Source organism: Lagopus leucura, unplaced genomic scaffold, assembly GCF_019238085.1.
Source record: "Lagopus leucura isolate 7727_CA_CO unplaced genomic scaffold, USGS_WTPT01 Super-Scaffold_100001, whole genome shotgun sequence".
NCBI lineage: Eukaryota > Metazoa > Chordata > Aves > Galliformes > Phasianidae > Lagopus > Lagopus leucura.
In genome coordinates, this window is record NW_024962262.1 from 73,665,282 (window position 1) to 73,692,119 (window position 26,838).

The 26,838-nt window shown below is 42.9% G+C and overlaps 2 protein-coding genes across 3 annotated transcripts in view; one reads left to right on the forward strand and one right to left on the reverse strand.

Annotated features, from left to right (window-relative positions):
• The window catches only part of CLIC6 (chloride intracellular channel 6), a 30,769-nt gene extending 28,632 nt beyond the window's left edge, over positions 1 to 2,137 (reverse strand). The window contains exon 1 of one of the 2 annotated variants that reach the window (XM_042868470.1): positions 715 to 792. Coding sequence is in view for 1 of the 2 variants with exons in the window: in XM_042868469.1 (XP_042724403.1) it covers positions 715 to 2,052 (1,338 nt within the window). In the remaining variant the exon portion in view is untranslated. Of the gene's footprint in view, positions 1 to 714 lie in introns of both variants that reach the window. The other variant, XM_042868469.1, reaches the window with a different exon arrangement.
• An 11,418-nt stretch (positions 2,138 to 13,555) lies between these two features.
• RCAN1 (regulator of calcineurin 1) overlaps positions 13,556 to 26,838 on the forward strand; it is a 41,075-nt gene continuing 27,792 nt past the window's right edge. Inside the window, exon 1 of the mRNA XM_042867838.1 lies at positions 13,556 to 13,783. Within this exon, the coding sequence (XP_042723772.1) occupies positions 13,556 to 13,783 (228 nt within the window). The remainder of the gene's footprint in view (positions 13,784 to 26,838) is intronic.

Consider the following 26,838-nt stretch of genomic DNA (forward strand, 5'->3'; position numbering starts at 1 on the left):
TTACTGCCTACAGAAATTACACATCTGATACTCCATCTCTGTGGATGGATGGTGGTCCCACCACTAGACCCCTGATTCCAGTAGAATCTCAGACATGGGACAAAAGGAAGAATGAAAAGCTTTCTACACTGTAAAATGACATAAACTGGTACAATTTTTCCCTAACTCGACTTTTCCCTGTCCAAACATTGGCAAACTGGACAACTGCAAGGGACATGATGATTCTGGTCAGTTCACTTCACTGACTTTCTGATTATAGAGCTGTCGAATCTGAGGGTATTTATCCTAACGCTGACTGCAGTAGGTTAGAAAATCCCAATATCCCATTTTAATACACATTTTCCAGTTTTCTCCACCTCAGCCCTCCCTATGTAGTGTGCTGAATACTCTTCTTGGTACATTCCAAAGATCTCAAAATGTTTTAAAAACCACTTAATCACAAGTCATAGCCAGCAATCTGAAACAGAAGCCGCACAATTCATTCACAGCCATGCCCTGGGTCCCACCCCCACAGTGTCTCTGAGTCAACCAGAACCGAGAGCCATACGTATGCATTCCATTTAAAGCCAGGGAAACCCGAAATGAGGCAGGTTTACATGGAGTGCTAATAGCCAAATCCCTTTAGCCAGGTCAGGGCTTTGACTGCTAGATTTAAATACCGCCCATCTGAAAGGCTGCCCCGGGGCTCCCGAACCCGGCCTTCCCCCACCCTACCTTGACGAAGAGAGAGATGTCGTACTCCTGCTTCTCCTCATCCTCCAGCGCGGTCGGCGAACCCGTCTCGTCCTCCTCGTCCTCTGCCCGGCCCTGCACCCCGTTCAGGCTCAGACCCGCCGACTCCCACTCACCGCCCTCGGTGCCCGGCCACCCTCCGGGCCGCCCCGCCGCCGCCGCGCCTCCTCCCCCCGAGGCAGCGTTCTCCTCTCCGGCCTCCGCCGCCTCCCCGGTGCCGGCTCCTCGCTCAGCCCCCGGCAGAACCTCGGCTCCGTCCTCCCCTTCGGGGCCTGCCGGCGACCGCCGGCCGCCATCGGTCTCCCCTGCAGCCGGCACCGCGTCCTCTGCAACCCCGGGGCGCTGGGTGGCCTCTTCGTCTCCAGCTGGGGTCTCTTCCTCCTCCTTCTCAAGTTCTGCCCCCGACGGGGCTTCCTCTATCACCGCTTCTTCCTCGGGGCTTGGCGCCGACGGGGCTTCTTCCTGCACCGCGTCCTCGGGGTCTGTCCCAACCTGGGCTTCTTCCTGCATCACCTCTTTGGGCTCCGTCCCCGACGGGGCTTCCTCGCTCATAGCCTCCTCGGGTTCCGTCCCCAATGGGGCTTCCTCTTTCATAGCTTCCTCGGGGCTTGGCCCCGAAGGGGCTTCCTCTCTCGTAGCCTCCTCGGGGTCCGTCTCGGACGGGGTTTCATCTCTCACTACCTCCTCGGGGCTTGGTCCCGACGAAGCTTCTTCTCTCGCTGCCTCCTCGGGGACCGTACTGGACGGGGCTTCCTCTCTCACTGCATCCTCAAGAACCGTCCCGGACGGGGCCGCCTCTTCGGGTTCTGCTCCCACCGCCTTCACCCCCTGTACCACATCCTCGGGGTCCGACCCCGACGGGGCTGTCACTGTCACTTCCTCGGGCTCTGCTACCGCCGGGGCCACCGCCGCTTCTTCGGGCTCTGTTCCCACCAGAGCCACTTTCCCCGCCGCCTGCTCTGGCTCTATCCCCGCCGGCGCGGACTCCAGTCCCGCGGCCGCTGCCGGTTCCCTTCCCTCCAGAGCCGCACCGTCCCCATCGGGTCTCGGCAGCTCTGCCTCCTTCTGTTGCCCCGCTCCTTGGCTTTCCGCTACCCCTCCGGGCTCTCCACCACCCTCTTCGCCGGGCACCTCGTTGAGCACGGCGGCCTCCTCTTGCCCACCGGCACCCCCTCCGCCGACGGAGGACTCATCGGTGGGTTCCTCTCCCCCATCGGGGCACAGCACGGTCTGCGGCTTCCCCACTGCCTCCGCGCCTTCTTCTTCGCCCGCTCCCCGCGGCTCGTCGCTCCCTACCGGCTGACCCGGGCTCTCCGCCATACCGCCTCCCCGGGGCGCCGCCGACACGAGCGCAACCACAACCACCGTACCGGGATCAGTGTTGGACACCTACGGGCAGCGGGGGAACGGCCGCGCCTGCGCTGCGGGCGGAGGCAGGGAGGGCGGCGAGGGGGTGGCAGGTGCGGTGCTCCTCCTCCTCCCTGCTGCCCCGACGGGTCCTCTCCCTCTGCAGCCAACCTGCCCCGGTAAATCGTTCGTCCCGGGGAAAGCCCGAGCTCGCTTCCCCTCCCCGACCCCATTTCTACCCCCCGGGCTTCTGTCCCGTGGTACCAGCACGAAGCCTTACAGAAGCTGCCGGTTTGGGGAAGGTGGCTGTGAGTTCAGGTTCATCCCCCAGGCTGCCTTCTCTTCCAACTTTCACGCTTGATAATTTCTCTCGTTTATGGAAGTACTTTGCATAAAAATGAGGATCGGTGGGTTCTGGTGTGAGAACCATCTTCACTAGATTTTGCTTGTAGGCAAGAGGAAATCATTTAGTAGGAGGTGCAGCCTGCTCCAACCACACTCCCTCAAGTCTAGTGGTGCTGATGGTAGAGAAGCATTCGCTATTTCACAGGTCATAGAATGGCTTTGCTTGGAAGGGACCTTAAAGATCATCTGGTCCCAACCCCAGATTTTTGTGATGGAGAACCAGGCTCCAGTGGCAGCACAGATTTGGGTGACAGATCTGCAGCCCAGTGGCATCACAGTCAGATGCTGGAGATCCAGATCCCAGTGATGCCTGAGATCCAAACCCCAATGGCATCATTGAGTTGGGTGATGGATATCCAGACTGTGGAGGCATCACAGAGTCAAATGATGGAGACCCAAACTCCATTGCCATCCCAAAGCCATGCCACACACCATCCCTATTTGTCCCCTGCTAACAGAAAGTAGTTTCTAGTTTTCTAAGGTGCAGAGGGGGAAGTGGATGGAAAAGTGAGCTGACAAGGGGAAGCAGAAGTTAGAAAAAGCACACAGTTCAGCACTGTGATGCATGTGTATGTATATAAAACCACTTTGTATGTTTGGATGTGGAAAGAGTGGGCTGAAGATAGATTTTTGAGTGGATGGAAACAGAGAAAGCTCAGCCAGCAGGAGACAGGCAACAGTGAAAAATAAATAATTCAGTCAGACAAATACCCACTCTGATAATAATCTGACAGACACTTTCCATAGAAGTTGTGCTTGCCTGGAGTTGCTTTGCTAGTGAGGCAGAAGAACAGGGAGATGCAGCCTGACCTGCTGGGCAGCTGTGGTCATCAGGGATGATTCTGGACACTTGGCAATGATGGGTTTAGCATTTGGCAATAGCAGTCTTGTAGTTGGACCCATAATTAAGCAATTATTTCATTTCTCTTACGGGTTCTAATATCAGTAGGCTGACACATCTCAGTCACCTCTATTTCTACACAGATAGGGCTAGTTCACTCATCTGAGGTCTTGCTGAAGGGACCATAACAGGTGGCCCAAAGGTTGCACCCCACGTACAGCATTTTACACGTAAGACAGAGCAGAGCTGGAGGCAGCAGAGTAGGCAAGCCATGAGCACTGCCATCCTTTGTGTGTTTCCACAGGTATACACACAGATGCTTTTTTCATTTTGGTGGAGTTAGGACCTGGCAATGCCATGTGATTGGGTCCGTGCTGCCTGCTTTAGCAGCCCACTCTGCTCAACACTCTTCTCTCAATTACTGAGCAATTACTTAACAATTAATCTCTCCCACTTGGTGCTCTTTTACACTGTCTTCAAGCTCTTTACATCCCATCTGTTTCTAACACAGGCCCTCAGCTAATAAATATTATTTCCCTAGTTCAGCTTTGGGAAGGATTACTGCATACCTTCTTCATTTAGAAGCTGAGCGCAGGTAATTAAATATCACATATGTTCAACATTAGTGGGCAGCATGGCGATCCCCTCACAGCCTGCTGGAAGCATGCTGCATCCTGAGGTCCTATCAATTACGCTGCATTCGCTTGGATTATTGTCACTTCCTTTCCTCCCTTCACTGCATGGGGAATCATGCACTTATCATTTTGCATCCTAAGATAAGGGAAAAAATGCCACTTACATTTTATAGAACCATAGAATGGATTGGGTTGGAAGCAATATTAAAGATCGTTTAGTTCCAACCCCTGCCATGGGCAGGGCTGCCCCCCACCAGCTCAAGCTGCCCAGGGCCCCATCCAACCTGGCCTTGAGCATCTCCAGGGATGGGGCACCACAGCTTCTCTGGGCAGCTGTGCCAGCACCTCACCACCCTCTGAGGAAAGAATTTTCTTCTAACACCTAACCTAAATTTCCCTTCTTTTAGTTTAAAGCCATTCCCCCTTGTCCAATCACTACCAGATCATGTAAAAAGACTGTCTGCCTTCTGTTAATAATCTTCCTTCAAGTACTGGAAGGCTGCAATGAGGTCTCCCTGGAGCCTTCTCTTTTCCAGGCTGAACAAGCCCAGCTCCCTCAGACCTTCCTTACAGGAGAGGTGCTCCAGCCTTCTGACCATCTTCATGCCCTACTTTGGATCCACTCCAACAGCTTCATGTCATTTTTGTGCCGGAGGTCCCAGGCCTGGATGCAGTACTCCAGATGGGGCCCCAGAAGTGCAGAGTAGAAGAGGACAAACAGTGAATTCAGTGGTCAGTAGAAGTGAGCAGACAGGCTGTGGAGTCTCCTTCTCTGACAACATTCAAGACTCGCCTGGACACTCTCCTGTGCAATCTACTGTAGGGAACATTCTTCAGCAGGGGGTTGGACTAGATGATCTCCAGAGGTCCCTTCCAACCCTTATAATCCTGTAATTCTGTGATTCAGTGAGACATTCATCATGGTCAGTGTGGACAACCTCCATATCTGCAAGCCCAAGAGTCCAGCAGAGATCTAGTGAAGTGACATCTCATCCCCAGCTGTACGTCTGAAATAGGCTGTGTGACCATGGCATTAAAGTCCATTTCTCTGCACTGACTGCTGAGAAGTTAGGGGTGACTGGTGCATGGCAACATCTCTCTGCTGCACCCACCTAAACTTATATGCCATTAATTCCCAGGTGATGTCCATCAAGACTGAAGTTTGGGAATGATCAGTGAGCAACATGTGGACTAAAGATTCCTTAGTTTCTCCCCACAGTGTGTTATTTTCATTGCAGCTTGTGGCTTTGCTGAAATTCCCACAAATTATTTGTGGTATAATACAGTATTTTTATATATTTAGGTTGGATATTATGAAAAATTTCTTCTTGGAAAGAGCGACGAGGCAGTGGCACAGGCTGCCCAAGGAGGTGATGGAGTCACCATCCCCAGAGGCATTCAAGAGCTGCGTGGATGTGGCTCTGAGGGACGTGGGCAGTGGGTATGATGGGGGTAGGCTGGTGGTTGGACCAGGTCATCTTAGAGCTATTTTCCAACCTTAGTGATTCTGTGATTCTGTATATGAATACAGCTGTCTTGCCCTTTGTGATGGAAAAAAAAAAATATTTTATTGAAATTATGAAAAAGATAAAGCTACAAATGGGGAAATATATATTAGAGATCTGTGATTTTTCAGCACAATCATAATTCAGATACCTCTTTTCTTTCTGCCCCTGGCTCCTTAAATGCCTGCCCAGAGGTCAGCATGTCATTCTGCTGCTTTGTGCTTGGCAAGATGCCCCATCCTCTCAAGCCAAATTAAGACTAGGAGAGACCCCTGAAAATGGCAGTGGTGTGGTGTGCTGGGGGTGCCATCTGTATTTAGTGCTCTGAGCTGCCCGGCACTAAGCAGCTTAGGGTGATCGGCTCTCTCCCAGCTGCTTAGCTGCCTACGGGGCACCGAGCGGGATCTGTATGTGTGCGGGGGCAGAAGCTACTTTGTGGCACCTGCCCATGCTGTGATTCTGCTTGGGAAACCCCAGACAAACGTATTTCACTGAACTCCTCCTCCATCCCCACTTTCCAATGCCTTTCAGCCATGCCCATGCTGTCACTCTTGTACAGTTGCTTAGGACGTGCACACGCCGCTATTTAAAGGACCATCACGACTTACAGGTGATTCAGAAGGATTACTGATATGTTTAAAGCTAAGAGTCTTTGCAAGGATCTGGGTCTTATTAAGTAACTGTGATTTCATTATTGGCATCCTCATCGTTCCTTCCTCTGTTTCTGACACATACTGTGGCATTGAATTTGGGGTGTGAGATTTTAGAAATAAACTGTTCCAGCTTCAGCTGAATTTCTTCTGCTGAAGGCATCTGGAAACTCATTCTTAAATATGAGCTATTTGGGAAAGAAAATGCCCTTATTTGTTTCACTAAGCACCTGGGACATACTGATGCCCAAAACTCAATGAATGAACTACAGATGGTACTACTATGTTCTCTGTTACAAATGCTACTTTTCTCCCATTGATCCAGTTTATGAAAATGCACATGAAGTCCTAATTAGATTCATCAGAATATTTTCCTGTGGGACCTGGAAATAACTCAGAGCTTCTTCTGGATCTCACTGGAAGAGGCCATCTTCACATCCAAAATTTCTTTAACTCCTCTGTTATTCTCATTCCTACTATATTAACCTTTTATTTATTATCTATTTATTCCCTATTTTATCGTGTATGTAGCATCTTGAAATAATTTCCTAAAATGCAACCCCTAATCACAGTTCATTTGATCTCGTCATGCTCTTTCTTATGTTTTAAATTTTGGTTTATCTTTCGTAGCTCTGAACAGTTCCACACCCCCCACACCCCCCATGGTAAATAAGATCACTTTCTGTATAGTTTCTGTCTTTAATAGATTTCTTCTTTGCAGATCTCAGAAAACTTTTAAAATTACTAAAGGTTTTAAAATATTTATAGATTTGGGAATAAACATATAATATTACAAAATGCTCATAAAAATATTTATTACCTAGCTGATTTAAGAGTATGTGACATGTGCAATTCAGAAATACATGTATCATGGTCAACGTATGGGAATTTCAGATTTACTGTTACTGTTAAATTATTCAGTGCGTTGGAGAAACACATCACAGCCATATGTAGCTCTCTATAATATAATTTACAGCTTTCCCTTCAGAAGAATTTTCAGAAATATTTTTATACGCTCTAACTAATTACTTCTCATAAAATCAATACAGAATTTTCAGCCCTGTAGTGAGAAGAGCAGGTGATCTCCAAAAGGTTTCTTGTGTCCTACTTCTCCAGATGTGGCTCTGGGCAGCCTGGTCTGGTGGTTGGCAACCCTGCACATAGCAGGGGAGTTGAAACTAGATAATCTTCGTGGACCTTTTCAACCCAGGCCGTTCTGTGATTCCATGATTCTTTTGTTTCATCCCAGTTTGGAATTCCCATGGTGTCTCTGCAGCTATGAAGACAATTTTGGAATGCAATACCCTAAAAGCAGTGAGAAAGAGTAGAAATTTTAGAAAAAGGCATTCATGGTCAGCCTTGGGGGAGAATTACAGTTTGTTCTGTATGAGCCCCAGTCCTTTTTTCACTAATACTCATTTTATTTGTATGTGGGTTTTTTCCACAATTTACCTCCTTTTCCTTTTTCCTTTTTCTTTTCGCATTTTCTTTGACTTTGTGTTGTTTTTTTTTTTTTCCTTTTTTTCTTCTTTTTAATATTTTCTTCCTTCTTTTTTCCTTTCTTCTTTCTTTTTCTTTTCTCATTTTCTCTTTTTTCTTTTTTTCCCCTGGAATTAGGAACAAACCTTACTGTTTCTACTGAAAGCTTTGACACAGTTTTTGTTGTTATTGCATTATATTTTTTGTTCCTTTTCAGATGTGCCTTCTTGCAAAACCTATTTGTTCTACAGCACTTGTAAACTAGTTCTGCAGTAAATCAGTAACCAGACTTCTTATTACCAATTGCTCCTGAAATAAATGACTCATTTACCTCTACAATGTATTACTCTTTTCTCCCTAATTTAGGAGATGACTTACCGGAGCACAGTCTGAAAATCAGAAAGAGGTACAGGGTGACCTGCTATGCTGGTATAATGAGGAGCACACCATTGTTAGATCCAGGGTGCACCCAAAGGTGGCAGCGACCTTGGGAGCCCAATTGTGCTGGGCACAGCACAAACATGGCACCTTGCCTTCTAATCAAGGATGGGTGACACAAAGCGAGTGCAGCGAACCAGGGCAGGAGAGGGAGATAAGCGTGAAAAAGAAGAGATTGTGCTGACAGGCATTCAACACAGCAACTGGTCTGAATCAGTTACGTGGGCTTTGTACATTAGCTGCTGCGTCAAAGACTCCTGAGCAAACCTTACCTTCTGCACCTCAGGCTTGTTCTTTGCCTCCCACAAACATCAAGGTAAAGACACCTCAGCTTCTCTGCAACTATTTATTATTTAACAGCCTTTTATTTGTATGTTGCTTCTCTGCCCCGGGATATTTCCTACTCTTCCAAATAGCATCAGTTTTGAAAAACACTCCAGATAATTGTCTCTCCTTCAGGGCCTTCCACACAAATATTATGCAACATGGGACAAGGAGGGCATGGTCTCCTTGCTTGCTTCTTCTCATCACTATGGTTTCAAGACAAAGACAATCAGCCTGCACAAAGTAAAGTAACAACAGATAGTGTGTTGTTACCTCCCCTGGTGCTTAATATCTTCTGGTGAATGCAGTGAACACAACGGCTGTCAGAAATGACTCATTAAGTTCTGTGTTAAAGATGTTTTGCTATGACAGCCTGAATCATATTTTCAGTCAATGCAGCTGGAAATAGCTCACGTTGATGGCTGATATGATCCAGGACACAGCAATTCTTTCTATACTGTTGGCTACAAAAACCAAATAACAATTAGAAAAATGATCTAAAGCAATTTATCTCAGTCAACAATAAATCAGACCCTGTCAAGTGATGTTGCAAGATGCAAGATTGCCCTGGAGAGGCCTGGGGAAGGATACCTAAGTGGAATATGAATGTTCAGAGCACCTGGTTACTGAGGCTTAGTGGCTGTGGTGCCCAGGAGTTGAACTGCAGGCAGGCATGTGGACACAGTACTGTATGGTGTCAGCAGGAGCTTGGCAAGCAGCAGCAACAGAAAGCAGAACTTTGGGGATGATGGTGCACAGAGAAGGAGATGGCTGGGTGCCTGGAGCAAGTCAAGGGAAGGAAAGAAAATGTGCTGAGGAAAAAGAATGTGTCAAGGGTGAGACTACTTTCAACTGCTCCAAGAGGAAAATATGCTATATCTTGAGAGATTTGTAGGACTGGATCTGCTTACCTGAGCAAGAAGAATAGTGAGCAGGGACCCCAATATAAAACACCAAATACTAGGAGAGTATTTTATAACAGCAAAGAAAAACGTCACAAGAACAAATGTATGTGAGAGAGCATCAGGCAAAGTTAAGCTAGAAATTAAACATACCTCTAACAGCATTTAATATCAGAACAAATTGTTATATGAGATTAGGGATTTTCTTTACACTTACTTTCTCTTTGGGCATATAGTTTGCTCAAGCTGAATTTAAAGTAAAAGCAATGATGTTCTTTATGCTTTATATGATCACTTTAAGATATCTGGTTTGTCTTAATGAGACCCAGACCTCACTCTGTCTGTGGGAGGCTGTTTCAAGGGGAACATGTCTATCTGTGATAAAGTAACTGAGAGGGGCTGCTCAGCAGATAAAAAGCACTTGAAAGAGGTAAACTGAAGTCTTCACTGGGGTAGATTCTATAGAAATCTAAAGAACATGGACTCCAAGATGGTTGTAGGAAATAACAGAGGCAAAGTTCTTTGAACACTTGGATTTCCTTGATTTGGGGAGAAAACAGTAATGGGCTTTTCCGTTCTGCCAAAATAACTGGATTTGAAGCAAACTGACAGAAAAGTGACCGGCATACTTAAGGTATGAGTGTTTGAGAATTTCTTCCTCTGACATTGTTAATAAAGAAAACCCTCACAAGCCAGTTGGATCACTGGGCTTTTATGAAGTTCATACGATCTAACAAGGGAGATTACTATCTAAAATAGCATACCATACAGTGTGTCATATTTGACTGTGGGGAAAGTATGAATATGGATCAGGTTCTTTTGACTATATTTTCGATTCAAATAGATGATTGCATTTATTTGAGCTTTGAAGTCTATAAGCAGATTAGATGTTCATTATTCTAAGTCTGGTTATCTGGATAATGCTTAAAAAGCCAAGATTTACAAATACAAGCAAATAACAGTACAAGTGTCAACATAAGCAGGTAACTGAGGATACGCGCTTTTGTACTTGTGGTGCAAATTATCGTATCACATGAAAATAAAACTGTGTTATCAATATCCAAAAATAATCTTGATTACATATGCATGTACTAGATATGCACATATAGTGAATGAATGACTACAGTATCATCGAGTGAATAGGCTTCTCCTGAGGAAAAATAAAACTAAGTCTTCTGAAGTACTGTCACCAACATCAGTGCCACGTGTTTGAACAGCTTACTACGCCTGCTTGTGTGCAGCCACTAAATAGGTGCACTGAAAATCTATTTTGAAGAATATTGAGTAAACTCGTGGTTTACATGACTGTCCAGGAAGCAAAGTCACCCACGGGGACACAAGATCTTTCTACAAATATATTCCATCTTATTGTAATGAAGTTATATACAGTCTTGTATTTTTTTTTATTTTTATTTTTGTTAGATAACTGCTTTTCAGTTAAGAAGTGAGCATCGTGTGCAGATACGTGTAACATGTTAAGTACCCCTTTTGAGATGCTTTCTTGCTTTCTTTCTACCACTAGATGGTAGTGTGCGTTGTTTAAAACATTTGAACGGCAGTGGGTGTGCATTTAACGATTTATTCCATGAACTCTTTTTCTGAGTTCAGAGAAATCGTTATCGTCAATTACTCTCATCCACATTAAATATGCATTCCATTCTCAAGGCTGAGCACTGTGGTGATGTTGTCGTTTCTCTTGGCTTAGCAACTCTTTCAGGCAAAAGCATAGCTTGCATTCCATTCCATTCATACATAAAAAAAAAAAGAGAGGAGGAATCTGACCTGAAACCTTTAGATTAGGGAAATTTTGGCTTAATTTTTCTTCTGAAATCCATGATTGAATAAAGCAGGGAGTGGTAGTGGTGAGAGTGTTTATTTCATATTGGTGTTGTTCACTATATTTCTAGAATGTCAGTAATGCTTTCTTTCTCTGAGTTGTCTGAACTTTACAGTTCTTGGGCAGACAGATCCTTTGACATGAAGTACTACAGTGCTTGGTATAATATGATAGTGATCTCATTTAAGCTTTGGGTGATGTTATGATACAAATAGCATTAAGAACTTATTTTCATCCATTAATCTGACACCTGGTTACCATGACCAAGTGGAGATGGCTTATGCCATTAGACTTGCAGAGGCCAGATTAATGTTTTTCAAGGGCTTTTATAATAGTAAGATGGTAGATGGCAATCATAGAAATTTATTGCTGCCATGTTTTGCTTTTTCTCTGAAAGTTTTTAAGTAAGAGTAACAACAGATTTCCATTCAGGTTCCTCTGGTGAGGTTTCTGTAGAGGAGCAGAATTCTTGGTGTAGAGAATACAGACAGCTCATCCCCAAAATAGCAAGTGTCACCACTCAAGTCAGGAAGCAACTGTGAGAGCAAAGAATTAGATTGACATGGCATTAGGTTCTCTAGATGTTGAAAAAATGTAGCACTAAAAAGTTTCAGCAAGTTCATATATGTACTTCTTTCTTTTTGTAAGATACCATTTGTCTGATTTTATTGTAAAAAGCGATATGAGAACATACGTGTCACTTACAGCAGTCATGAATATATCATTTATCTATGATGAGAGCTCTGAGGAAGACTCAAATGGTTCAAGGCAGACAGAGTACAAAGTCTGAAAACAACTGTAATAAAGAGGACAGAGAATCATAGAATCATAGAATACCTCCATTTGGAAGGGACCCATAAGGATCAAGTCTGGCTCTGAGTTCCACACAGGACTGCCCAAAGATTAGATCATATGTCTGAAAGCAAGCAAACAAACATGTTTTGCCTTGTGTTCTGCAAGATGTCATTAAAATTAATTGAGACCAGTAATTCATCAGTGTAAAGTCTTTGATGTGTTGGGGGAAAAAAAGGCCAGTGGTGATAAGTAAAGACAGAAGATAGATAACTGTGATATTTCAAGTAGCGGGGCCATTGTCTCTGCTATAAACCTTGTACACTGCAAATCAGTAGGCGGCACAAAATATCCAGCTATCAAAGTTGTTAGTTTTTTTCCTGATGTTGCTTTGCCTATATATAGGGTTTATATATACATATATATATATATGTAAGAAAAGCATTTGTCTAGGTCATCTATGTTGGAGAAAGCAGTTCAGCATGAGGTAAACTCTGTTTTTCTCTCTAGAAATATGACGCAAGGAAAGGTGCAGTTGTCTTTTAGAGATTTCTGGTACCAGAAAAAAGGGAATGGTTTTAAGAAAATTCCTCCCGCAGGTCCAAAGTAAGGAGACACAGACACTGCTTAACTCTCCAAATATTGCTATGACTTTCTTTTTTCCTCCCTCAGCTTCCTTTCTTCTGCCTGTTCTGGGAACAGTTTGTAGCACACCAAGGGCCAGACAGCTTGTCCTTCAGGCAAGTGAGAGAACTATGAGGCACACAGTGGTGACTTTTGGCTGACTGTTGCCTAATATTCCCTGCCCTCTACACCAAGTCAGATTTGCCCTGGGGTGCTTGCAATTACCCCCAGCCTGTGGATTTGAGTACTGTGTTCAGTTTTGGGCCCCTCATTACAATGAAGACGTTGAGGCTATGGAGTGTGTCCAAAGAAGGGCAATTAAACTGTGAGGGGTCTACAGCACAAGTTTGACGGGGAGCAGATGGGGAAACTGGGATTGTTCAGTCTGGAGGAGGATCAAGGGAGGTATCATGGCTCTCCACAGCCACCTGAGAGTCAGATTGGATGCTAGGAAGAATATGTTCTAGGAAAGAGCAGTGCTGCAGTGGCACAGGCTGCCCAGGGAGGTGGTGCAGTCACCGTCCCTGGAGGTGTTCAGGAGCCGTGTGGATGTGGCACTGAGGGACGTGGGCAGTGGGCGTGGGGGGGGTGGGCTGAGGGTTAGACTAGATAAACTTAGTGGTCTTTTCCAACCTTAATGATTCCGTGATTCTAACGCTAGGTCACAAACACGACGCTCCATACCACCCCTAATGCTCTGACCAACCACCCCTGTGCGCGCAGCTGCCCCACGCCGCAGGGCACGCAGAGTCCCTCACACACACGGCTGGGAGAAAGAAGCGCGCCCCCTGCCCTCACTCAAGATGGCGGCAGCGGCGCCCGCCTTGTGCAGGCCACCTGTTGCTGCGGCGCCGCGTCCTATTGGCTCAGGCGGCGCCGTGTGCCGTGCGCGCGGGGAGCAGGAAGAGCAGGAAGGAGACGGTTAATCTCGCGCAGGGGTTAAGAAACGCGAAGGTGGGGGGAACGGCTGCCGGCGCGAGGCGCTCGAGGCTGCCTCAGCCGCCGCCGGGCCCCGCCCCGCGGGGGCTCCGCTCGCCCCCGGCCATGGAGAGCGGCAGCGGCGGCGGGAGGGGCCCGACAGGCCGGGAGGAGCCGCCGCTCGGGGAAACGAGGGAGGAGGAAGAGGAGGCGGAGGTGCTGCCGCCGCCCGAGGCCGAACCGGACTGGAGCTTCGCCGGCGGCGACATGGAGGCGGTGGTGCTGCAGGATCTGCCCACCGCCACCATCGCCTGCAACCTGGACCCGCGCGTCTTCCAGGACGGCCAGTGCCGGGTGAGAGCGGCGAGGCGGGCGGCGCTGGGCCGGCTCCCTCTGCCGGCGAGAGCCGCCGCTCGGCTCGGCCCGTCCCGGCCCGCTCCCGCCCCTCCTTCCATCCGTCGTGGCCGCCGCCTCGGGCTGTGCGGGCGGGGACGGGCGGGCCAGCGGTGGAGCCGGGGGGGGGGAGTGGGAGGGGGACGGGCGCCGTCACTGCACTGGCCGCGGCACGGGGAGCGGGTGGTAAGCAGGGGGCTGGGGGGACACGGAGCTTTCCTGCCAGGAAGGGAAGGATGCGAACAGAATGACGAACCGCTGCTCCGGAGCAGGGTGGCAGCAGCTGTCAGAGAAATGGTGTAAACTCGTTTGCCTTAAGTCTAACGCAGCTCTAAGTGTAATAAATGGATGTAACTGTTTCAGGATTGCTTCTCATCTGCATTTTTCTTGGTGGAAGACCAAGCCTAGCTTCGTTTTTCATTCTTCTTTTACTTGTCTCATCGCTGTCTAGGACTAAAGAATGAGTGAAGTCCGCCTTGCTGTAGGCTTTTCTCATGGCTCATTTTGCCATCGAGATCATATTTTCTAGCGCCTTTGATACTTAAGGAAACGTTTACTTTTTAAGTAGACAGAAATTAACTGAAATACGCTGTTCCTGATTTTTAAAATGCCATTAAAATAATTGTCAATCTCCTGGTGGAAGGCAGCTAAGAGCTGTTACAGCAGTAGCTCAATCTCTCAACCCTACCAACAGTCTCCTATTAAAAAGGTTCGGGAAAGTGGAATACAATGTACCTCCATCACCACTGTTACTTTTTCCAAGTTCTGTAACCTCCAGTGCCAACCTGATATTTCTGTATCACTTAGGGCACCTGCTGGTGTGACGGAAATGGCACTCTTGTTGGGATTTATCCTACTTAAAATAAATTAACTCCAAACGTGCCTAGGAAAATATAATCAGTTCTATATTGTATTTTCAGCTGCAGGTAGTAATAGTATTTTCTTGGATGGATTCAGTAGCCTTAAAATGAACGGATTGAAAATGGTTAGATGCATGACAACACAGATGCATAGTTGCAAGCCAGACTGGGAAGTATTTACATATTTAAATGGTTTTTCCATCTGTTTTGGTTCCAAAGATTCTCAGTCTTGTGACACTCTTAATTTAGATCAGAGTAAAGCCTTGTGTGTCCTTGAAATTGCAATAATTTTTTTGTGCTTTCTACGCTTTCAATTTTTTTTTTTCTTGCCAAGAGTTGCAGCAGGAAGGAATGCAGATTAATTAAAATAATGGCAAATTAATTGGAGACTGATCATCTTGCTATAAGCTGATCTTAACTATGGATTCCTGTATGTGCAGTTACTTCACCACCACTGTTGCTCTTCAAATTAAATTCCGAAGACAGACAATGGAAGAATTATTCTGAACCTGAATAAAAGTGATATTTATGTCCAACAGGGAGGGACGTTCTTACTTATAAAACTTCAGGAAAGATTTCTGTGGCATGTGGTAGGTGTGCTGTCTTCCAATAGATGAAAAAATAGCTTACTTTTTGGCTAGTTGAACCTCAGCCATTGAAATGCATAACTTACCCCCAATTAATGCAGAGATGGCAGAAAACAGACCACTGCTGTGTAGGAGAACAGTAGGTTAATAATGGACTGGGTATGTTTTTATCATGCTCTGTTGACCACCTGTCACTTGCAAAGAGAAGAGGCAGGATGAGGCACTGTGGCTGCTGTTTGAGTTGGTAAGGGGTGGATTCAGCATAGTGCTGGTGGGTGTTATGGAAAGAATAAGGTTATATTGAAAAGAGAAAGAGATCGGGGCCTCCCATGCGTTCCATCCAATTCTCCATTAGCAGTCACTGATTCTGGTATCTGGGAAATGAAGGTATTTTGGTCTAGAGTGATGACTTAGTGTTTGGAAATGATAATAATGTGATAATTTTAAAGACTGTACTTTAAGGAGTAAATGTTAAGAAAATTCCCCTTTTTTGGTACAATAAGCTTAAACTTGCAAGTCTCTGCAAATTCAGTAAGGGCATTTAATTTTATCTATACTTAAACGAATAAGTAAAGCTATTGTAAAATATAACATCACAAGACATGGTATTTTTATAAATATGTATGATTTTTGTTCTTGTAATGTGTTTTCATCTATTCCGGAAAAGGTGGGAAATTGCGTGTATGTAACAGTCTTAAAATACCTTGTGTACATAGTTGTGGATTTTTTTTTCCGCTCTGGTAGGCCACTTAATAATCCTGGATTGCCCTATTTGAGGAGGGTTGATCCAATCAAAGGTGAGATAGGGCAGCTAGAAGATGACTGGCAACGTCTATTTCCATTTTGCCCTCCCGTTTCCAAAACAGTGATTTGTGCTTGTGTGAAAGTACTGAGGGTTGGGTTAGCACGCGGCTACAGCATTTCTTTAGATTACTGTTGCTACCATATCAGGTGGGTAGAGATGTTAAAAAAAAAAATGAGGCTGCTCAGAGCCAGTTCTTTGAAATCAGTGATTTGTTTATGGAATACTTCATTGGAAATGCTTCATTTCACGTCACTGCTACTGAAACGCTCCACCCACCCCACACTGCACTCACAGCCACTATTTGGTCTCCATAAATGTTCAGCAAGCATCAGTGAATGTCAGTGGGTGCCATTTTTTCCATACAGAGGAATTCAGTGACACACCTTTGCTCATAACACACTTCCATATCAAGCACCATTGTGTCAGACTGCTCCTCTGCTGCCATCAGTCTCATGGCAACACAATGTAATGGAATATGGGTTGGATGGTCCAACCTCTGCTGCCACACCACCAACATCTGCCTCTGATGTCACAGGCCAACATAATAAGACAGTAGGCAGTACTTTCAGAGCATCCCTGTGTAGTATCTTATCTAGGGAGTTAATAGTACTAGTAAACAACAATTTCTTTCCTGTATTCTCGTAAGAAAGAATTTTAGCGATTTAAATCCCCCAAGGATGCTTTTTACAGTGTCATTTTTAGTATCTTTGAGAGAATGCTGCAATGCTTATTCTCAAGCTTCTTCCGAAGTACAGTTGGAGAAATTCCTATAGACTTTATACTTCTATCTTTGCTTTCACAGACGTGTACAGTAAATGATCTCTGGTAGAAAGCCTTTATGTGATCTTCAGGTTAGCCGATTGCTTGAGAATATTTTTTTTTTTTTCTCAAAGCAGCATTTATTGATACAAATGAGTTTGGTTTAACCGTGTCTGTGTACTCATTTAAACAACAACAAAAAAAGTCAGTAGCTAATTACAGAGCCAGCAATTATGTTTTTGCCAATTTCCATTTTCCTTATCTGGTATTCATTTTTTTTTTTTTTTAATCTTTTTTTGTGTTAGTAGAGGACACTCTGTGTTTTAAATAGAACTTCTACTGTCAAATGGCAAGTGTGGGAGGTAATAGGCTTGCTTGTATCTTGTAATCCTGGAGGGATGTGGCATACTTCAGTGATGATTTTAAGCTTCAGAGCGTAGCCACAAGGGGGGCTAAATAACTTCGTTTGTACCCGGGCAGTCTCTTGCTAAGTAGGTTACCTGGGTCTGTTCTGACTGCTTTCTATTTTAGCTGAACTGTAGATGAGTATCACTCATTTCACTTGTGAGGAGGGAGAGAAATGTAGAGTACTTAGAAAGAACTCAGCTTGGGGCTACTGATAAACTACTCCTGGTTGTGCTTTTTGCTGCTTCTTGAGTTGATGGTTTTTTTTTGTTTCTTTTGGGGGGAGGAGTGCTAAGAAACTGGAAGGTTTTCCTTGCAGCTATTTTCCTTAGAATGGCTTGAATTCCTTGCATTACTTTAAGGTATCTATAATTGCCTTAATCTACTAAATCTTTCAAGTTACTGCAAACTAACAAATATAGCAGATTTCCCTTAATGGAAAACTTGCATTCATAGATAACAGTGGTTATATTGCAATAATAGGTTTTTCTCCAGAACCTGCTAGAAAAAAAAACTCGCTGAAAGCTGAACTTTTAAAGGACCTTAGCTTGATCACTTTTAAGTGTATTAGTAGGAGTGAGCCAGTCTCCTGCAGCCATTATGGAGAATGTGTCCTCACGTAACCTCCAATGGCAAGCATGCATAAGCTGAGCTGTGATTATTATTATTATTTTTATAAAAGACTATAATAATGCATGAAGGTAAGGTCTTCAAAATGAGCAGAATTCTCTGCAGTAATATAACCAAGAGGAAAAGCACTAAGGGCAGATAAACTGCATCTTGTTAATGATTATCATAGCTTTACAATTCTAGTCTTCCTTCGGCTTTGTATGGTTTTAATATGGAAAAAACTTGTTTGTGAATTGATCTGAAAATAAACTCATTGTTAAATGAGCCATGCTTCTGGAAACTTTTAATTGACTTTCAGCCTGCTGAAATAATCATGAGATGCTGAGTGTATTTTGTATTAAATGCTTAGAATTACTTCTGCTTTACAGGAACTTAGTCAAATATCTCAGGAATACTTATAAAACCTTCCTTACAAAATAGCACTTGGGTTTTCTGGTAATCTCTTCCTCTTATAGTCACATGCCTGTTAAGAGGTTTAACACAGTAAGTAAAAGGATTAAGTTATGTTTAAAAAAAAAAAAAAAGTAAAAGTGAATTTCAGGAAGGTGTTTTCTACATGCTTACATTTTTGTGACCACAGGACTGCTTTTGGTGAAATGTTCCTTTAATGAAAACTGTATGGAATCCATACTTTTCTGTGTGCTTTGAAGACTTTCATAGACTTTCATTCTTTCTCTGCCAGTGTTTGCTTTTTGTTTTGTTTTGTTTTTTTTTTCTCAAATAATCTTTGCGGTAACGTTTATAATTCTTTCTGTTCTTTCAAAAAAATGCCCTGGCTTGAGATTGTTTAAAAATCATATCCCAGTGGCCTGTTTTTGCATTCAACAATAAAATAAGTAAGCACGATTCAGGTTCAATATTAGGAACCATTTCTTCTCAGCAAGAGTGGTGAAGCAGTGGCACAGGCTGCCCAGGGAGGTGGTGCAGTCACCGTCCCTGAGGTGTTCAGGAGCCGTGTGGATGTGGCACTGAGGGACGTGGGCAGTGCGCGTGGGGGGGGTGGGCTGATGGTTGGACTGGGTGAGGTCTTTTTCAGCCTTAATGATTCTGTGATTAAAAAAAAAAAAATCTTCCAGGATGGAAGTTCTTGTGGTAAAATTAAAGAGCCAGAAGTATTTAGCTGCTCTACTTCCAGATGATACAAGTTTATTCTGCAGCTATTAACAATTTAAGACAGACTTCTGAGTGACTTCAAGTCTGGAGCCCATATAAATGCAGTGCTTTGGCTGATGTGATAATCTTTGATGTTACTGTAGAGCATAATACCATACTAATGCAGTTTTATGGCTGCTGGGATGCATCCAGTCTGCTAAGTGCATAAGCAGAACTCCTGAGAGTCACTGGGATATCTAATCACCTGAGAATCTTTGGAAAAACCTTGTCTTATAAGCTGGCGTACTTTATGAATAGTGTGAGCATTTTGTACTGTATATACAGTCTATATGGAGATCTTGGTAATAGTCATCATGAGATGACTGTTTGGTTTAAGGATGATGTCTTCAGTCTTCTCACCTGAGTAGCTCTTTCTGGTCTTGTGAGCCCAGAGAGAATTTTCTGCTTGCTCTTCTCAGTGCCTATGTGGTATTCTGCTCTAGTTGCCATCACAAAGATGACTTGGAGATATCATCTTTTGAGCTAAATACTCTTTCTTCAGCTGGAGTAGAAGGGGCTGAAGAGACTGTACAGCATGAAGATGTTTGTTCAAACAGTGCTAGACTGCTTTTTCATATACTTGAATTTTGAACCATTGAACAGCAATTCAGATGGCTTCCTTTAAATATTATCCATGCTTAGTTATCCTTGTGAGAGTACAGATAATGCCATGTAACAATAGTAGAAGTTGTGATTTCACAAGGGGAAGGCGAATTACTTCTGTTTCTACAGTTCTGCTTTATTTTGCTGCCTTCAAGGAGTGCATCATACATGAATACTGGTTGAAATTTTGATTGAAATAAGTAAGCTACTAACGAAGAATCCTCATGCTGCAGCTTGCAATATCTTGATCTTGTTCAGAGGAGATATTTGGAGCAAATGAGGTTTATATCACACTTAGATGCTTTCTAGGTCACCTAGGTCAGGGAAGAAGAGTAAAATACTTACTTCTACATCTGGTGCCCTGGTACTAGTGAAGTCCTTAAAGTGCATCAGCCATCCGTCCATCCTACTCCTCGAGCAGCGATGCAAGTCCCTCCATATGTAGAAATAAAAGGGAAGTATGTCACTTATGTAATATTTTAAGGAAAGCCATATCTGTAGGGTGAAAGTAAGTGACATTCAGATTTGGTGTGTTTAGCTATAAATGGGAAGTTTTTCAGCAATGCTGCACAAGATGTTTTTTGGGTGGCTTAAAATTACTTTGCACAAAGTAAAAATAAGTATTTTTAAATGGTCATTAATAGTGTAGGTACTGCAAATGTTAAAGAAGAAAGTCTAAAGAAACTTAAGCTTTAGCTTTTCCACAGAATCAAATGGAAGCCTTGAGGAGTTCTGTCTGGTTTAAATCACTGTGCTCTGATCGTACCAGTAAGTTTAGTATATGTAGTAATGCTGTAGAGTACATTTCCTTATGTTCTTTGTTATTGATGTATTTCAGGAACAAATTACGGTTTGTTCTCCAGAAATTTCCTGTAGGAGGAAAGTGTAAAAATAACTACAGAATATTAGGTATGATATGAACTTAAGATCATCCCAATTACCTCTCAGGAAGATGCCTTAATATTTACTGGTATAAACAATAATGCTTATGTTAATTAGTAACAACTAAACTCTCCTCTGCAGAACAGGCTTAACATAATAAATAAGCTCTTTTTGACAGCAATCATAGGGAAAGCTTAGGTCCCCAGCAGTTTGTTACTGAAGATGATTGTTCGGTTGATAACACTGCAGTGGAAAATGTTTATAAATGTATATACTTTTAATAATGTTGTTCTTCAATAAAAGGCTGTCTGGTCATGGGTGAGTGTTAGAAAAGGTTGGAAAGAAACCCAGTGAAGTACTTAAACAGGTAAACAAATTGTGAAGTTCAAATTGTGAAGTTGAAAGCCTGTTCAGACTTTAGCGCATGAAGTACTAAAACAAAACCTAAATTAATGTTATTTCCTAGATGTGAAAATATACTGTAAATCCTAGTGCATGATGTTTCTTTTCCTTTCTTTTTCTGTAATTGTATTCCATCAGATGCGTCACCTTCTTCAACAGGGATAATAGGTAGTTGGGATTGGTTTGGGTGTCTTCCTCTTCTTCTAAGTATGTTTCTGCACTTCAGACTATGTGTGGAGGTGCTTCTCAAGTTTTTGTCCTGTTATTGCCCCTTCTGATAAATAATCCACAAGCTGTTTGACATGGGTGTAGTGGGTAACATAGAATGTCAAAGAACAGTTTCTGAAGCTTGTTAATATTTTCCACAGACCAGCTGATAGAAACAAGGGATTTCAAAGCCCCATTTATAGTGAGACTTCAGCTAGGTAAAGTAGTCTCAAAAGTGCAGTTTGTGGTTCGTTTGTGCTCCACCCCCCTACCCCCAGGACTTGACACAGCAAATGATAGTAGTACCTCATAAATGGAGTAACATAAGGACTTTGCTTTCCTTGTGACAGGAGCTTTGTAGACACATCTGGCCTCAAAGGAACTAGGAATGGCTTTATAATTAGTTATGGGTTTTTCCATTCAGATAGCCAGAACCTGCTTGCACCTCCTAATGGAAACTGCATTTTTAACTTTGAAGAGATCATTCATGCAGTATTAATTATTGTAACCTGGTATTTATGAAGGATTTGCAGACTTAAGGGGAAGGAAAAAAAAAAAAAAAGGCTCCATCACATTCTACAGAATGTAAAGAGTAAAGCCTTTTCATTCCCATGGGAGAGGGGAGGTGTGGGAGTGAGCCACCACATGAAAAATTTCCAGCACAGAACATACACTGGAAATAAATTAGTGAAGCTGAAATATCCAGCTGTCTTTAGTGAACCCAAAGTGGGAAATGAGGTCTCAAATACAATTATTTTGTGTGTGTGTGTAATGCATAATTAAACCATTGATCTCATTGCCCTAGAATGTTAGAGGCCAAGAGCTTAGTATTAAGAAAGGAGTGGAACTGATTCATGAATAGTAGCCATCAAGCACAGTGATTAGGGTCTAACTTGATCCTCAAAGTTTTTGACTTGCTGTTGCAAGAATTAGTTGGGAGAAGTCTGTTTACCTGCCTTTATACTTCCTTTCTCTACCTGCAAGCGTTTGTTACTGCCAGAGATAACTAGAAGGGCTGCTCACTTTGTTAACGCTGTGAGTCATTATTACTGATACCACACATAAAAGCAGAGCTTTTATCACTGGATTTCATTTATTTAAAAAAAAAAAAAAAAAAGTAACTTTGTCTAAGATAAAATTCTTTCACTTTGTTGCAGATTTTCAGATAGTTCTGAAACTAATAATTGGATCTGACACTGATAATTGTTTTTCTTCTTTTGAGGTTTTCTTTTTTGGAGTTATTTTGATGTTGGCTGACTTCCTGGAAGGAAAATGTGCTTTCAGCTACTGTACTAAGAGTAGGTTGCTAGCCTCATGAGTTGGATTTTGGTTGCTTGTTGTTTGTGAAGTACAGAAGATATAGCAGAAGAATGAAAGTCCCTGTAAGATGTGAGATAACGTGTTTTTCGGGGGGATAACTGTGACCAGTTTAAGAGAGTGAAATAGGAGAGATCTGAAAGTACTATGATTATTTCTTCCTATGTGTATTTAGCCTGACTGAAGGATGTTTTTGAATGGGTAAACTTTTGAGCCAGTTGACAGAAGACTGGTGAGGAGAAGGTTAACATGCTTTTGACACTTCTGTCCTGAAAGTTATGTTAAGATGTTGCCCTATTGAGATGGTGGAAAGAGCTTTCCTAAGGAATACACAGAGAATGTAATAAAAGCTTAATGTCCTGGTTTGTTTGTTTTTTTTTAGCTGCAGATAGTTATGCTGGATTATACTTGGAGTGAAGGTAATGGCGAGATAATTACTGTTTGATCATTAGATTTGTGTGTGTATCCATCACTGTAATGTTAATCTTGGTATCCTTAGAGCAGAATGGGCTTTGCCAAGAAATGCCATTTTAGATGCTTTATAGGTGTGTCAAACAATAAGTTTGTTTTCTTTTGTTTTTGGAATGTCATTCTGGAAGTTTCTGCGAAGGTTTGGGCTTGCTTTCAAAACAAAGGTTTGTCTGGATGGAAAGTGCTTCTGAAAGTCAGTATGCTTTCCAAGGCTGAAAGGTGTGGGGGATAGTTTCTTTTTCTTTTGTACTGTTTCCTCCCTCTGTAGAGTTAGGAAGCTAACACAACAGAGCTAGTGAACTGCCAGTAAATTCAAGCTGTATTATAAGAAATTGCATTTATACTATTTCTGAATTTTGTAAGTGAAAAAGCCAGTCATAATCCAGTAATTAGATAAAACACATCGTCGATGAGATTACTAGTGAAGTTACAGCTGCCCCATCCCTAGAAGTATTGAGAGCCAGACTGGATGGGGCTTTGAGCAGCCTAGTATGGTGGGAAATGTCCCTGCCTATAGCAGGACTGTTGGAACTGCCTGATCTTTTAGGTCCCTCCCAACCCAAACCATTCTGTGCTTCTATGAAAATGAGAAAAGGAGCGCAGCCCGACAGTTCTAGGTGCTAAACCCTCCTAGAGGTGGGAGGTAATTAGTAAGTTGTTCAGTGCTGGTGATCTTGCTAGGAAGAGGCAAAAAGTTATCCATTACCCTGGAAAGCTGAGACTTCTTTACATCTAATAGTGGGAGTATGTATGTAGTAGACTAGACTGGTGTGCCCAGTTTGGGAAGGAGGGTGTAATTAAGAAATGGGCAAAGGGAGAAAAGATTTGGTAAGAATTATAATGCGTATGTCCTAAGATTGTGATCTTATTAAATGAGATGTTTTCTTCTGTCAAGCGGGAGATGCGTGCTTGTAAAGTATTGCGCAGAAAACTTCTGTGTGTGGCTTGTGAAAGCTGAAGGGAATTGATGGGAGCCCGTCCCAGTACTTTTCCAGCTGTTGATAGATGTGGAAGCGTCTTTGCAGGATAGATTTATTTATTTATTTAATCAATTTCCTGTAGGTACACTTCTTGGCACTTCAGCTGTATTGCTTCAAGCTGATAGCAAAGATCTGTTGGCTAATGGAAATAGTGATTAAGGGCTTGAATTTTCCTGAGGCTCCAGAGTGATAGTGAAGCAGCTGCTGTTGCAGTCAGTGGAAAGTATGAATAACTCTTGCTGGGGGTTGTATAACCAAAAGCATAATCAGATCGGGTCAGAGACTAGGTTAAATCATTGACTTCTGACTATTAAAAATGCTGTTAGCCTATGTGTTCACGCCTCATTACAATATATAATTTAAGGATGCTAAATAAAGCCTACCTATTAGACATGAACAGATAAAGCCTTTGCATCAAGAATCAGATACCTTCCTCTTGAGAATGGGTTTTGGGAGAAGGTCAGTTACCTGTAAGGTATATAATGACTTCAAACAAACTTTTAACAACTTTTAAAAGCAGTGTTTATAACCTAAGCCCATAGCAGATGAAGTGCATCTGCTGATAGGTGTTTTTTGAAGTGATTGATCTTTAACTACTTGAGATGCAGCTATGTCTCTTGTTTCTTCCCTGGTGAGTTGCAATAAATAAATAAAATCCAAAAAATAAGCTTTGTTCATTGTTCCTCTCTAAAGAAGTTTTCATCTCCCCTGCTCTATGAAAGCCAGGCATTTCAGAAAGAAGGGGGAAACAGAAAATAGAATGAAATCTGGAACCTTACACAGAGGAACCTTGCCCAAGGAGGCTGTGGATGCCCCATCCCTGGAGGCATTCAAGGCCAGGCTGGATGTGGCTCTGGGCAGCCTGGTCTGGTGGTCGGTGACCCTGCACACAGCAGGGGTTGAAACTGGATGATCTTTGAGGTCCTTTTCGACCCAAGCTACTCTATGATTCTATGAACCATACTTGTTTTTTCAGCAATATTAGTTGAAGCGTAAGTTTATAAACAAATACTGTTGCTTTGAATATCCAGGAAGTTAAAACAGTTTCAGGAGCTATTTTTTAAAGATGATCTTTTTTTTCCCTTTACACAAAGCAGGTGTGTTCTTTCCATCTGAACAAGGAAAATGACTGCATTCTGAAAGCTCTATTGTTAAGTACTGCAAAAGCTTGAAATACCACTGCTTTTTTTTGTTGTTGTTACCAGTGGTGTTTCAATAGCAAAATTACCCTGAAGGATCTAGGATTAGGTCAGATGGTCATACGTTACTCTGCATGCGAGAGCTATTGATGATGGGTGGATGTTTGATCTGGGTGATCTTGTGGGTCCTTTCCAACCTTGATGATTCTATGTTTTTTAATGTCTCTATTTCCATAAATGGCTAAAAAAAATCAGCCCTTGTGTGGCTGTTCTGTGCCTGCTGCAGTGAAAGGGTTGGTTATGTAGGAAGCTTCACAAACTTGGCAGACAGATTAAACCTCTTTGCTGTTAAAAAGCCGTAATCAATATTATTTAGTAAGGTCAGAAATATGAGTTATATAATTTATCATACCTTGTACCATGTCATTAGCTTAATATGCCTGAGAAAATTACAGAATATTAGACATTAACCTCGGCAAAAATGCATCTGATTTGAGATAAAATCCAGCCTCTTCTGCAGCTCATTTTATTCTCTTTATCAGAATATTTTAAAAATGCTTTTGAAACTTCTTGAGTATGCTTAGCGTGTTCTTAGAAACACGATCACTAATTGCAATTATATTGTTCTTCTGCTACCCACCCAGAACATTCTTGAAAAATATTTTGAAACCATCTCCCATTCTTCCTTCACTGACTCCAGTGGAAAATTTCATTCTTTAAAGTTCAAAAAATACCAGCCTGCTTCTCCACAGCCCTTGTGGTTTTCTAAAGACTCCTGAGTTATACTGTGCCTTTTCCCTTTTATTTTTCCCTTGTTCACAGAGAACAGAAAAGAATGGTCAGAAGATGAATGCAGTAGAATAGAAAACTTGTATTTAGCTTTGATAATCTTGCATCTTTAAGTTATGCAAATGTTACTGTCTTATTATAAAGGAATAGTCATTAAAGAAGCGTCAGAATGCATGCTTTCATACAGTTCAGTCCTCACCTTTCCCAACATTCCTACTCCTTCAAGTAGTAGTTTTGGCATAATAATGTTGCATTTTTTATGGTAATAAATAGTTAATCACAAACGCTTCAGTGAATTATTCATAATTATGGTTATATCTTCTGTCAGTATTACATAGCTTGTGTACCTGGCATAAATGAGGGAAGAAAGGAGGAGGGGAAGAAAGTTGTGGGAAAAGGTTTTGGGACAAATCCCGTTTTTACTTGTTGGAAGTGATGGATTAACACCAAGAGAAAATACACATTCATGCTGCACTTAAATTAAAGCCAAAGTAGTATCTAGATTTAGCTTCACCCTTTAACAATAGTAGTCTTTTAAAGGACAAATTGTTTTACTTACATAAAATGTGGTGCGTGAAGGTGACTGAATTTTAAATATAAAGTATGTTAAGTGCATCAGAATGGTACTGTTCGAGTGAGTGGAAATGCCCCAGACTCCTGCTTTGCTTTTAGAAGCCACAGAAGCCACAGAACTGAAAGTGAGAGGAGAAGGTTACTCCTGATGACTGCTGTGAGTGGTATGAAGGAAGTGCTGGTGAGTTAGGCTGCTCACTGTGGATGCATTCTGGCACATGGTCTTAACAACTTGGGAAGAGGCCATTCTGTTCAAGCAGTTGCTCTGCTCACTGCTGCCCTCGTCACTGAGGCAGAGACTTCACATTTGAAGACCCTGAAGTGGGCAAAGTAACAGGGCTGTAGCTGTTTATCTGCCGCAGGCTTTGAGGTTCGAGTTTGTGGGGGGTTTTTTATTATTATTTGTTGGGTTTTGGTGTTTTTTTTTTTTTTTTTTTTTTTTTTTTTTTTTTTTT